The 14,689-nt window shown below is 35.4% G+C and overlaps 1 protein-coding gene across 6 annotated transcripts in view; it reads right to left on the reverse strand.

The window, feature by feature from the left end:
* LOC138713571 (HEAT repeat-containing protein 6) overlaps window positions 1-14,689 on the reverse strand; it is a 274,274-nt gene that overhangs the window by 42,131 nt on the left and 217,454 nt on the right. For all 6 annotated transcript variants that reach the window (XM_069845747.1, XM_069845743.1, XM_069845744.1 and 3 more), the window contains one exon: window positions 10,512-10,655. In XM_069845747.1, coding sequence (XP_069701848.1) covers window positions 10,512-10,655 — 144 coding nt within the window. The remainder of the gene's footprint in view (window positions 1-10,511; window positions 10,656-14,689) is intronic.

Raw genomic sequence — 14,689 nt, forward strand, 5'->3', positions numbered from 1 at the left:
CTGCAGGTTTCCATCTCTGTGTTGACTTCTCAATATACATTTTGTGGTTATGTTCGCATTATTAATAAACTCATGTGAAAGCTTACTTATCTATTATTTGCTTTTCTGCCCTAACTAGTATTCAGAAATTGGCATTATTTTTACTATAAAGGTTTTAAAAACGCCTATATACTTAAATGATAACCAACAGCATATTTACGTAATCAATGTTGGCAATCCTCCTGTTTGAAATTAAGCTACAGAAAATTAAAAAAGTGAATTATATCGTCAGCAAATATGCTCAGACTGTGTTGTACATTTAATAACTGTTACAAATTATTTATTTTCATCACATCTAACATTAAAATACATCCAAACAATAAAAGTATCATTGGCACATTTGGGTGGCAACACTGGTAGCAACCGCAGCAAAAGTTTCAACAAAACCGATATCAAAAATGCTGCGGCTGCAACCCTGAGAACCCTGTTCACATGTCGCTACTTTTAAGCTGCGCGCAGCATGGAAAAGTACCGAGCAGCAGGTTCGGCAGCCGCTACTTTTCGGGTTGCACCGTTGTTCACACGTCGCAGTACGAGAGTTGCGCAGTTTTTTTAAATGCATCGCTGCAAAAGTAGCGACATGTGACCGTATCTTTAGTATGATGGCATGCTGTAACAATATGATATCTCTGTGATTTATAAAGCAGAAGAAGAAAACTTTTTTTATTTGCATGGAAGTATATAATGCAAGGAACACAGTGCAAAAAAAGACATCTCTTGAACTTCAAATAGACAGGAGTTCTGTAAGAATATCAAGAATTATGTTACTTCACGGAATCAGTGTCTCAGAATCAGAATTTGTTTCAATATCACTAATACATAAAAAACAAGAAAAACTTTTGAAATGAAGCATAATGTCAAATCAAATAATGAACGATACATATATTATCACCTGATATGCTTCATTGCATGTTTACCAGTGTTCTCAGTTATTTATCTACTGTCCAGAAACAGAACTGGTGAATACATAATGAGCAAGTTCACCAGTCACTAGCATCTTTGGCTACTCAGAAAAAGGTGATGTCATCTGTATCAACATAACAATTTTTTGGATATAGGAATACATCAAATGCCATAGTTATCACCAGATAAGAGAATTCCATGCAAATGCATGTTTTTATAGGAACACAAGACATAGCTCAAACTTAGTACTTAATCATTTCATTACTTTCCAGTTACAAATATGTGTACTTTTCTGTGTATATTTGCATGTTTTGGCATTTTTGGGGATAAAAACATGCATAATGCATATTTAAGCACTTTTTAGCTTAATCATGCATATAATATATATTATAATCAGTTTAAATGCATGTTTTAATGGTTTTGAGTGGACACCTCAGTTTCTCGATTTTTATGTCACTTATTTTAGCTTCAGAATCAGGATTAAAGAAGAAAACGAAAAAAAAAAACTACATAACAGAGAAAGGTTCATTCAAGTCTGCACCCACAACCTCTTATGATGTAGAGAGGTCATTCTCTGCCTACAAAAACATATTGACTGACAAGTGCAGTAATCCCACAGAAACCAATTTAGAAATGTTGTTGGCTGTTAACTGTGCAAAAAAAAAAAGTGAAGTGAAACAAGAAATTTGGAACAAAAACGAAAGTGCATATTTTAATGTATTTTTTGCTTGATCGTGCATGTTTCATAGTATGATAGTGCATAAATGCATGCATATTTTGGGATTCTACAGTGCATGAAATTCTCGTCTCTAGTTATCACTGTCATGCAGATTCGTTACTTTATATTGTCTCTGTTGTACATACAAGTGCAACTCCAGAAATAGACACTCCACAAATAGACTGTCACTCTCATACAATTCACGATACAAGGTAAGTCAACACACCCTGTCCCGCACTGCACAGGGCTACCCAGTTGAATCAGTGAAGTAGCGTGCAGATACGAGGCATTCTGTAGTGATTATAAGAAGCGTTATTGTTATTATCAGTTAATTGCAGGATGAACGCACAGCTTATTTTGTGTAATTTCCTAAATTTAATCTATAAGGATGATTTAGGTTCTCTCTTGAAGGTATACATCATTTTAAAATAATTTAATACACAAACACAACTATTACATGAAATGCTCAATAAGTTGAAAATTATTGCTATAAACGTAATGAAATATTCTGTTCAGATTTTACGTAATCACCTGTACACCTAAATTTCCTTATATTCTACTTGATTACTAATAATTATTGAATGAAAGTACTTTCCCAAGGGTAGCTTCCATTTGAAAATAAAAATCGTAAATAGTGATAACGCAGATGTTTATTTCTATTTTATTTGTTTAGTATGCTGTGTCTTTTGGTAACCCTTACTGAAGGGCAGCTACCCTTGTGGGATTTATATATAGCTTTATTCTCTTCAGCTCTAACCAACAATAACAATAATCCAGGTTGCCAGGCGACGATAGAAAAGATGCGAAAACAAATGAATGAGATGTATAAACACCTGAATGCTCTTTCATATTTAAGTATAAAGATATAGGGGTGCCATCTGAAATTTCAAAGTGGGGGTGGCTGTGGAGTGGGAGGTGAAATCTAAAATGCAATTAAGCCTGGTTTAAGACTTCCCCCTCAATATCTAAATTAACGTGTTTTTTTTGTTTAAATTGAGTTCAATTTAAATTACTAGTTACTTAGAGTGGAGTGTTTTGAAATGAAAGCCCTGTATGTAGATATATTTAGAGAGTTTTTTCTCCAGAAGTTTGTTTTATGTTTCAAATGTATCACGTATATTATACTTAGGCCTAATCACGAAGTTGTTTTGTTATATATTTTGCATATACTATAATATAATATTTAAAATTATGTACGTTAATTATTTATGTTTCGGTCCGCATGCCATTAAAAACATTGTACAGCCTTTATGTTTACCAATGTCCGCAGTACTCTGTAGAAAGACAGAGTTAGTACCTCGTCTGCTGTGTCAATTTGTGGAGTTCTACTGTATATGTCCAACACAGGACTTTCTGCTCCTTGCATGTCCAAAATTCAAAAGTGTTATATATGTTACTGTATCATGATAAGCACTTTTTCTCTTGATGAATGTGTACTTTTTGAATGTAGAAGTTGACTGTCCAACACATCAAAACACAGCAGTCTCCTATTTCTCGGCCTTAACATGATGGTTGCCTGGTTTTTTCGCATTGCTTCTACTTCATATGGAGCTCTGGCTTCGGGAACATACTCTGAATGCAGATTGCAGTTCACTGAACTTTCCTGTGCATATCTGGCATGATCCCAGCATGCATTCTTCTGCATCATGATTACACATAATTAGATCAAGTAAAGCTTTTTTATTTGCCACTATTGTGTTAGCTTCACCATATTTTGCAATGGCATGCAAAAGTTGTCTGATATTTTCATGTACAGAATGTATATGGTACATCCCCAAGCTACCCAACACATGAGGCGTTCAGAAGTCAACATGATTAACTCCACTTTTGGTTATTTCAGAGTTTCTAAGTTAGCAATGTATTAAATTGACCATATTTTCAGTGGTCAATGTGATTAACTCTATAGTTCAGTAAAAAGCCCACAGAATGCAGTATACTTCTTGACTACAACACAGAATCAATTATGTGTATTTAACTTTAACCTTGAATATCTAAAAATCTTTAGAAAAGGAGTTAATCATGTTGACTTCTGAACGCCTCACATAATGGACTTAGGGTGCAGAAGTGAGAAAAATCACATTTGACACCTGAATATTTTTTCTTGAAATAATGGTATTCTGCTTTTAATGTCATAAGCATAAATCGCTTCTGATGCATTTACTTTTCTCTACTTCCATTACACATTATCACATAGTCTTTGTGTCCTGGAGACATCCAAGAAATGTCATTATGCATATAAAAGTCCTTCAGTAAGTTATTTGTATCAGCATTTCTGTCATTAGCAACATTTGGAGTATCTGGGACATTGGAAATAGCAAGTTGAGACACTGGACGACTTTTCTTGCCTTTCTTGTGCTTACTGACAGGTGCACTACACACGTTTTACTGCTTTCCAAAGGCTCTGCTTATTTTTGTAAGTTGATATACTGTTGTGGAAGAACTGGAGTTTCCAGAAGAGTTCTTGTTGATGCTTGTGCTTCAAGACTGGAAACTCTCTTTTCCTGATACCTTGTCTGTACTTCTCTGTGAGATGCCTTCAGATGTTTTATTTGCCTGGAGTTCACACTCGTTTTTGTTTCTGCTTTTCTCTTTCTGTCCTCCCTATCAGCATCATGGAAACAAGCAGCATTTTTTCTTTTCCCCCAAAGCAATTCTTTCTGCTCCATGGTTACTGATTTTTAATGCACCTTTAAATATTTGAAATTAATATGGATATCATGTTTATGCAGAAGTTCATTCTGGCAATGCCTACAATGCCTATGTTCGCTGCTTCATTCTTAAATGATTCCGTAATGCTCATTCCGTGGTATACAAGTGATTCCATGACATCACTACAGCAGCATGAATAATTGGAAGTGTATGAAGGCCTACAAATCAAACTATATTGATATTGATGTTGATGTCCCTCGGTGCTCAATTCTGGGTCCTGTATTATTTCTTTTATATGTAAATGATTTGCCTCTTTATTTAAAAGAGTATTTTCTTACTATGTACGCTGATAATACTACGGCTCTTGTGAGTGCTAAAACGAAATAGTTTTAGAGCACAAGTGTAATGAGTTGTTGAAGGATCTTAAATTATGGTTTACAGACAATATGCTTTATTTGAATATTAATGAAACCTGTTTTATTCAATTTCACAATGTTCAAAACAAAAGTGAAAATATTTTAAACATTAATATTAACGAGCACCAAGTGTGCCTGTCATATTCAACTAAATTTCTTGGCTTAATATTTGATGAACATTTGAATTGGAAATTACACTGTTCACATCTAATTCAGAAAATGAATGTTGTCTGTTACCAAATTAGAAATCTGAGATCTTGTTTGTGTCATAGAACTATACAGTCCTTTTATTATGCTGAAGTAGAATCGAATATGGCATATGTTTCTGGGGATCAAGTTCGAAGATGAGTGATGTTTTTATTGCTCAGAAGCATGTTGTGAGATGCATGGCGGGTGTTGATAATTGTACATCATGTAGGGAATATTTTAATAGTTTATGCTTTATATATTTTTAAGCTTATGGAATTAATACATTCTAATAAGAACCATTTTTATCGAAACAGTGATTTTCATTATTACAACACTCGTTTTAAGGAAAATTTTAATATTCCAGCACATCGACTGACAAGTTTCAACAAAATGTATATGGTCTATGGCTTAAAAATATATAATGGTTTGCCTCATGAAATTAAAAATATGAATGATTGAAGATATTTTAAAAGATATATCAAAAGAATTTTAACAAACCTCTGTCCCTACAATTTAGATGAAATATGTGTGGGTTTACATTGGTCCTAATTTATTGTATTTTTATGTGTTTTAATTATTGTTTTCTGTTTTAATTATTGCTCTCTCTCTCTCTCTCTCTAACAAGCCCTATGGTTTTAACTCTTTTATGGACAAATAAAAATGAAATGAAATACTTGCTAATCTGTAGCTTTGCTTATCATGCAAACTTAGTTTTGCATTCACAATATTACTGCTCTCCACCTAAAAATGGATCCACTGTTATTACTTTTGCATAATTTTGTCACGGAATCAGTGTGCAGATGCTACAATACTTTGTAGTCATATCTAAAATTCTACACCTGATTTCCCTATAAATTCCTTCTTTAATATGCGTACGTTCAAAATATATCAATTTAAGATAATGGACATATGTGTACACTAAGATTTGGTTGTGTAAATATCAATTAATTCTGTAGAGTCATAAGGTCTTAGAACCATTTTGAATTGCAGTGTTGCCAAGGGGGAAAAATACTGACAAAAGACTAAGTGTATTGCTAAAGTCATTAAATACATGTATAGGGGCACTAATATATATGCAACTCTTTTAAATGTCAACATGGTTTTATATTTTGGTGTAAGGTTGACTTTTTCATGGAAATGCCCTCAAGCAGGTTGAGAAGACGTCAAGGACTCAGCATTGGGTGCACACCAAGTTCTGTGTGACTTAAATTTGTGGTTTTCTGTTAACGAACAGTAACGTGTATTATACAAATATGGCTTTCAGGTACAGCTCCCTTTAAAACTGACTTGAATAATTTCAAGGGAAAAATTGTTCTGGGGCCGGGCATCGAACCCAGGACCTATGGCTGAGCGTACCAACACTCTACTGGCTGAGCTACCCAGGAACTGTAATTACTTTAATGTCCTATAAAATAGACATTTTACATCGGTTATCATGACTTCCTCTGTCTCAAACTACTCATTCAACAAGTCTCCTCTACTCTCAGTGAAAACATTATGTTGTTGTTCATTAATACCAGACTATGGTGTGGATTACTATGCTATGAATCAATCAGTATGCTTATGTTCAATGTAAATTTGGTGACAGGCATGTATAACGAATTGACAGAACTACTGCAAGATATCCCACTCTTGGAGAAGTGTGAGAAGTATGTGTTATTTTACGATACTGTATCAACATCTTAGGTTATTTAGTGTCTGAATGATATGAAGGTGATAATGCCGGTGAAATGAGCCCGGGGTCCAGCACAGAAAGTTATCCAGCATTTGCTCAAATTGGGTTGAGGGAAAACCCAGGAAAAAATCTCAACCAGGTAACTTGCCCCGACCGGGATTCGAACCTGGGCCACCTCATTTCGCGGCCAGCCGTGCTAACCGTTACTCCACAGGTGTGGACTGAGAGGTATGGAAGTGCATAATGTACTCCCTTATGTTACAGTTTATATGAGAGAAATCTGTATCAAAGGCCCTCTAATCACTGATTGCATCGTGATGAACCATGGAAATGGCCACCTGGATAGCAGGATCTAACTTCATTTGCCTTATTTCTGTGCGGGTTACATAGAGGTGCTAGTCTACAAAAAGTAGAACCGATAACAGAGAAGACTATTCTGACAATTAATGTTTGCTACTGCAAACCAAAAGGAGCCAACTCAATATCATTGCTGGAGATATCCTGCTCCTGCTCAACAGTGTATAGTATGTGAAAATATATATATATATATATATATATATATATATATACAGCGCTTTTTTTCCGTTCCGGTAAACTTTTTGCCATTACAAATTCCAACGAGATATATTTTATAAGCGAAATTGAAAATTAAAATTGCCACCACTGATGAGTCCAAGAGTTTACATTTTCTCATTATCATCGTTGATACAAAAGTAACTCATGCAATCTAGTGCTGCTATCTACCTTTACTGATCCTGAAACTATAGCTCGAAATCGCAAAATTTCCGTTATGCTTAAAATCGATCAGAACTTCCTGTTTATCACATGATGCGCGCCAGAACTGGCTGTGTTCACGTGTGACTTGCACTGTGTAGTGTGTATAGCGTGTGAACGTGTTTTATCGAGTTCTACAACATGAATAGAAAAATCACAGTTTTTCTCTTCAGCTTCCCCAGCCAAAAAGATTAAACTTGAAAATAATGAGTACTGGTATAATAAGAGTGAGGATGCAAAATTAGTTTCCAAAACAGTGGATATAAATGCAAGTGAAAGTGATCCAGAAAGTGGGTAAATAAAACACGCGGTTGTTGCAGCCATAAGTAAAGAAGATGAAGAAGCTCTGCCTGACTGTTGGACTTATAGTCAAAAGGAAGATTTCTGTAAGAAAAATGGGTGGTTGGTGTTGAAAAATAAGAAAACTGGTTGCAAAATATGTAAGGAAGTGGCAAGTTTAGGAGTAGAAAGGTGAAAACAAGGAATGAATATTAGCCCTGGGCTAATATTCAGATATTGCACTTTGGTGACAATAAAAAAGAACAGATGACTTCACTGCGTAAAAAAAATCCACGACCATAAAAACAGCTCAGCACACATTGCAGCCAGTAAGGTAATCACTTCTGCAAAAGAACAGAAATTGGAAGGAGCTTACACGAAAACATTTAACATGAAAAAGATGTCACATGTAAAATATTCAGAACAGCATATAAGGTTGCCAAGAAAAACCAAGCATTCAATGACTTCGAGTCTGAAATTGACCTATAAGAAATGAATGGTTGTGATATGGGCCGAATTCTGCATTCCACTAATGCTTGCATTAATATAGTCACACATATTGGAACTGAAATGAAAAAAACACTTCTTCAAAAAATAAGAGTCGGATTGTAAGATATCCCTTCTAATTGATGAGAGCTCTACTATTAGCCAGTTATCCACGCTAATTATATAATATACATACATATTATGTACGAATTATGCTTCCTGATAGGAAGCAACCTACAAATCTTTTTATTGATATTGTAGAATTAGGAAATGCGTCTGCTCAATATATATTCCAGTGTTTGATTCATGTTCTTGATCAAATGGGGTTTGATGACGATTTTTTGAAGAAAAATCTTATTGCTGTTGCATGTGATGGAGCTGCTGTGATATTGAGTATGAGGAATGGGGTAGTGGCCTTAATTAAGGAAAAATATCCACATGTTTTGGTTTGGCATTGTGCCAACCATAGGCTGGAGATGCCTGTTGGGGATATTGTAAAAAAAGACTTCCCATCACAAATTAATCACTTCAAGCCATTTCTTGATAAACTATACTCTCTCTATCACCAGTCACCCAAAACCGCCAGAGAACTGGGTAGAGTAGCTGAAGATTTAGAGAAGCAAATCTTCAAAATTGGAAGAGTTTTAAGTACACATTGGGTGGTCTCAAGTTTCAGAAGCGTTTCTGCGGTATGTAAAAATTATGATGCGGTTGTAGCTGATTTTAAAGTAGCTGAAGAAGATGAAAAAAAGGACAAGTCAGAAAGAGCAATGTATGAAGGCTTGTTAAAGAAAATAATAAGTGTAGAGTTTGTTTTGGATCTGGAACTGATGTGTGATGCCATCCAGGAACTATCAGAACTTAGTTTGGAACTCATAGTGGTATATCAAGGCAGTTTCAACTATTTGAAGACAGGAAAATGAATAGTGGGCCGTACTATCGTGAAACTGTAATAGCAGTTGAAAATTTGAAGTTCAAAGGAGTCACTTTGGAGAAAATGGCAACAAATCGTTCAAATATGAATCGCTCTCTTGATCCTAAATTATTCTACAATAGCCTCAGACAAAGAATGGAAAATCGCCTTCTGTCTAAAGAAGACACACAATTGCCAGAATGGACAAAAGTGTTGTATCCAGAATATTGGCCAGACAATGTTGAGAAGAATGTATCTTTTGGTGAGATTGAAGTGGAGAGTTTGTGTAAGAGGCTTAGGATTCCAGAAAGACAGGTTCTAAGAGGTTATCGTGAATTCCTGACAGAGAAGAAAATGCCTGCTACACTACTGGTGCTAGTAAACACCATTAACAGCATCCCCATTAGTACTGCTGAATATGAACGTGGCTTTTCTCAGATGAATCTAATTCTTACACCAACAAGAGCTTCTCTACAAATCAAGACCTTGAGTACATTGATGTTCATCAAGCATGCTTTCCGACCATTGTCATACGTCAATTCCTGGTTCCTCAAAGGCAGACATCTAGCAACTGATACTAAAAGCAAAGAAAGAGCACGTGAAGATAGCAGTACTAGTGTGATGAGCTTCGTTTGGAACTTATTCTAATATAAGGTATGTAGGCCTAATATTTTTAAATCTATGTTTTTGTTGTATAATGGGATTGAGTGACAGAGTTCCGGTAAACTTTTTTCCAGAAAAAAAAAAGCACGCACACAGATATCGAATTGCTTGTGTAACTTTCAATAGAGTTCAGTTATTTTGATGTGATACTTACAATCCAAATATGGCTATTAAAATCTTAGTAGACACAATCAGTACTATACACTGAACCATTCTAAGGAAGAGAAGGTTAAGCTCAGTAATCTGTATTATTTAATCAATTCTTTTCTTATTCAAAAATTACTAACGTGAACTAGGTGTGCTAAATTAGCATTGAATACATTCTTTTTAAAAATCTATCATAAAATTATATGGTCTATAAATTCAGAATTACTTGTATACCAGCAGTAAAATTCTCCAGTAAACATTTCGACAACCATTTGATTTCAGATAATGACATATCAGATTAAATAGGTACATGTACAGTAGTTTAGCACACACAACATTTACCTCGAGTATTGTACATTCCTTCTCAGTGGCGTATACTGGTTAAAGGGTTTGGGCTACCGCTGACCCTATTATTACACAAAATATATCTAACAATTACTTTAATTTTAATTACTATGGTAAAACTAATAATACAAAATTATTACATTATGTTATATTATAAACTTTTTCTTTTGTAATTTCCTTGGGCTACCGCCGGTAGCCCCGGTAGCCCGCAAAATATGCCCCTGTTCCTTCTCATGCACCCTGGTTATGCATAAAATTTGATTAAATACGGTTTAAACACACAGATGTCAGCAAAATAAAATTATAATTTTGTACCTTCATATTGTTTCCTGTAGTAGCATTTCTTACTAATGCTGCAATAGCTTTGTCTGCACATTCTTTAAAACTACTAGTATTCATCATATCTTTCGTAACTAATCTTATGAAGTTGCCTACTGCTCTCACTGCATTACATCGTACCTGAAAAAAAAAAAAGGTAAGAAATGTAAATATATTAAAATTTTCTTCATAAAACTAAGTATTATGCTCACGGATTTAAGCTCTTTCTCTCTTTGTAAAGCAGTCTTCAAATTATTGGGCAGTATTAATATTTACCAACATTTGAACCCTGATATCACACTCAGCAAAAATTGTCCTGCAAATACTGAATCGATATTTATATTCTAAGATTGAAGAGCAGTTGGAAAAAGAGCAGTTCGGCTTCAGGAAGGGAAAAGGTACGAGACATGCAATTGGACTGCTACGAACAATCAGCAAAAGAGACCTTAAGAAGAATAAACAGATGGGAATCCTACAGAAAATTGGTGTGAATTGGAAAGAGAGAAAGCTGTTCAGTAATCTTCACATGGAACAATGAGTCAAAGACAGGATAGGAGTAGAAATGTCAGGAAGAAGTGAAATGGGAAGAGGAATACGTCACATACCCTGTTCAACATCTACTTTGGAGGATTTAGTGAAGAATTATTTTCAGATTTGCCGAAACAGGTCTACACAGGCCTAATTCGTGATGGATGATGATGATGATGATGTTGAGATTTGCTAATGATATGACATTGTTAGCAGGAGATGATACTATGGGATATGCTACTGGAAATAAATGACAGCTGTGAGCAGTATGGGATGAAGATAAATGCAAATAAGACGAAGACCATGGTCATAGAAAGAAAAATAAAGAAGGTAAACTTGTGAATTCTAAGTGAAGCAGTAGAGCAAGTGGACAGCTTCAAATACTTGGGGTGTACTATAAGCAGTAACATGAGCTGCTGCCAAAAAGTCAAAAGGAGGATAGGAATGGCAAAGGAAGCTCTTAACAGAAAAAGGAGCATCTTTTGCAGATCTCTGGAAAAAGAATTAAGGAAGAGACTAGTGAATATCACTTTTGTTGACGTCGTACAAAATTTTGTCCAATATTCTTTTGAGAAGATTAACTCCATATGTAGATGAAATTATTGGGGATCATCAGTGTAGTTTTAGGCGTAATAGATCAACTATTGATCACAAATTTTATATCAGACAGATAATGGAGAAAAAATGGGAGTATAAGGGTACAGTGCATCAGTTATTCATACATTCCAAAAAGGCATATGACTCGGTTAAGAGAGAAGTTTTATACCATATTCTTATTGAATTTGGTATTCCCAAGAAACCAGTTCGATTAATTAAAATGAGTCTCAGTGAAACATACAGCAGAGTCCGTATAGGTCAATTTCTGTCAGATGCATTTCCAATTCACTGTGGGCTAAAGCAAGGAGATCCACTATCACCTTTACTTTTTAACCTTGCTCTAGAGTATGCCATTAGGAAAGTCCAGGATAACAGAGAGGGTTTGGAATTGAACAGGTTACATCAGCTTCTTGTCTATGCGGATGACGTGAATATGTTAGGAGAAAATACACAAACGATTAGGGAAAACACGGAAATTTTACTTGAAGCAAGTAAAGCGATCGGTTTGGAAGTAAATCCCGAAAAGACAAAGTATATGATTATGTCTTGTGACGAGAATATTGTACGAAATGGAAATATAAAAATTGGAGATTTATCCTTCGAAGAGGTGGAAAAATTCAAATACCTGAGAGTAACAGTAACAAATATAAATGATACTCGGGAGGAAATTAAACACAGAATAAATATGGGAAATGCCTGTTATTATTCGGCTGAGAAGCTTTTATCATCTGGTCTGCTGTAAAAAAATCTGAAAGTTAGAATTTATAAAACAGTTATATTACCAGTTGTTCTTTATGGTTGTGAAACTTGGACTCTCACTTTGAGAGAGGAACATAGGTTAAGGGTATTTGAGAATAAGGTGTTTAGGAAAATATTTGGGACTAAGAGGGATGAAGTTACAGGAGAATGGAGAAAGTTACACAACACAGAACTGCACGCATTGTATTCTTCGCCTGACATAATTATGAACATTAAATGCAGACGTTTGAGATGGGCAGGGCATGTAGCATGTATGGGCGAATCCAGAAATGCATACAGAGTGTTAGTTGGGAGGCCGGAGTGAAAAAGACCTTTGGGGAGGCCGAGACGTAGATGGGAAGATAATACTAAAATGGATTTGAGGGAGGTGGGATATGATGATAGAGACTGGATTAATCTTGCTCAGGATAGGGACCAATGGCGGGCTTATGTGAGGGCGGCAATGAACCTCCGGGTTCCTTAAAAGCCAGTAAGTAAGTACTAGTGAAGTGTTTTGTGTGAAATGTGGCATTGTATGGGGCAGAAACATGGACATTACGATGAAGGCAAGAGAAGTGAATAGTAGCATTTGAAGAAATAAAGCTTTCTTGGAAAGAGTGGGTGGACAAAGAATTATGCTCAAACTGATCAGAAAGAGGGAAAGGAATCAGTTGGGTCACTGGATGAGGAAAAACTGCCTAATGAAGGATGCACTGGAAGGAACGGTGAATGGGAGAAGAGTTCGGGGCAGAAAAATATATCAGATAGATGACATTAAAATAATGGATCATATACAGAAACAAACAGGAAGGCAGAACATAGGAAAGATTGAAGAAAGATAGGTTTGCAATGAAAGATCTGCCCTTGGGCAAAACACTACGAATAAGTCAACATTTGAATAGACTTGTGGTTCGATTGGAAATGAATTCACAGACTGTTTGACTAAGAAAGGCACAGAAATTCCACAAAAAAAAATTCAACGAAGTTTATTCTACTATTCTGTAAAACTCCTAATCAAGAGAAAATTTCAATCAATGCACATACAAAACTGCAAAAACAATGCTGAAGGCAAGAAGTGCATATTCTTATATCTAATCCAGAATTGTTCCTCAATTGCCACGAAAATCTGCAATTCCAATGTATAAATGAATTACTGGCCATGACTGTCTGGGAAAACACCTAATTCCCTTTTGTGTGTTATACAATTGAAATGAATCAATGAACTCAGAACATTTAGGAAGATTCAGAACACTACAAAAAGAGGGTACTATAGCTAAAAAATACTGGAGTACAAGAGGACTAATGGCTTAGTTGCCAAATGTCTAGGCATTTGAACAACAACAACAACATTTGAACAGACCTAATCTATGGTAATGTACTATTTACAAACTGAATCTGAAGTATAGTGATTCATTATTAGAAAAATTAAGTGAGCAAATACACACACTCACACATGCACCTGCACATGGAGGTCTGCAGGAATGACGTAAGTTATTCAATGCGTGTAATAAGAATGAAAAGATTGTCTTGATTTAGACACAGTAATATTTCCATCCACGTATTGTGGGTCCTATCACCTTGGTATGGCACGTCCTCAGGTTGTGGATAGAGGAGAAGGCCTCTAGATATGGAGGGTAGCTGCGAATATATTGAATAAGCAGTCACGGATGGCTGATAAGGAGTGGTCCTCCAGCTTGGGAGCTGGACGAAGGGTTAACAACCCATCATCGTAAAAAACAGCTTGTTATGAAACCTCAAAATAAGCCTCGGAATGAGACTGATTCTCTGGCATGATCACAGCAAAGAAATAAGGCTATGAGATTTGGTACTTGGAATGTTACAAGTCTATATAGAATAGAAGGGATAACATTAGAAGCAAAGGAACTAGCTAGATACAGAATAGACTTTGTGGGAGTACAGGAGATTAAGTTAGATGGGAATGGCATATGACAAATAGGAGATTACTTGTTGTGTTATTGGGAAAGAAACAATAATAACCAATTAGGAATAGAAATCTTTGTTCATTTAAGAATAACACCAGCAGTAAAAAAGGTCGAATATCATAAGATAAGATATCACTGATAAAGTGATATCTTATCGTATTTAATACTTAAGGGTAGATGGTGCGATATCATAGTCATATATGCTCACGCCCCTACAGAAGAGAAAGACGACCATATAAAGGATAAATTCTATGAGGAATTGGAACACACTTTTGAGCACATGAAAATTTTATTGGGGGATTTCAATGCTAAAGTAGCACAGGAGGATATTTTTAAACAGACTATTGGAAAAGAGAGCCTACACATGAC

The sequence above is a fragment of the Periplaneta americana genome, chromosome 14, assembly GCF_040183065.1.
Source record: "Periplaneta americana isolate PAMFEO1 chromosome 14, P.americana_PAMFEO1_priV1, whole genome shotgun sequence".
In the NCBI taxonomy this organism is placed as follows: Eukaryota; Metazoa; Arthropoda; class Insecta; order Blattodea; family Blattidae; genus Periplaneta; species Periplaneta americana.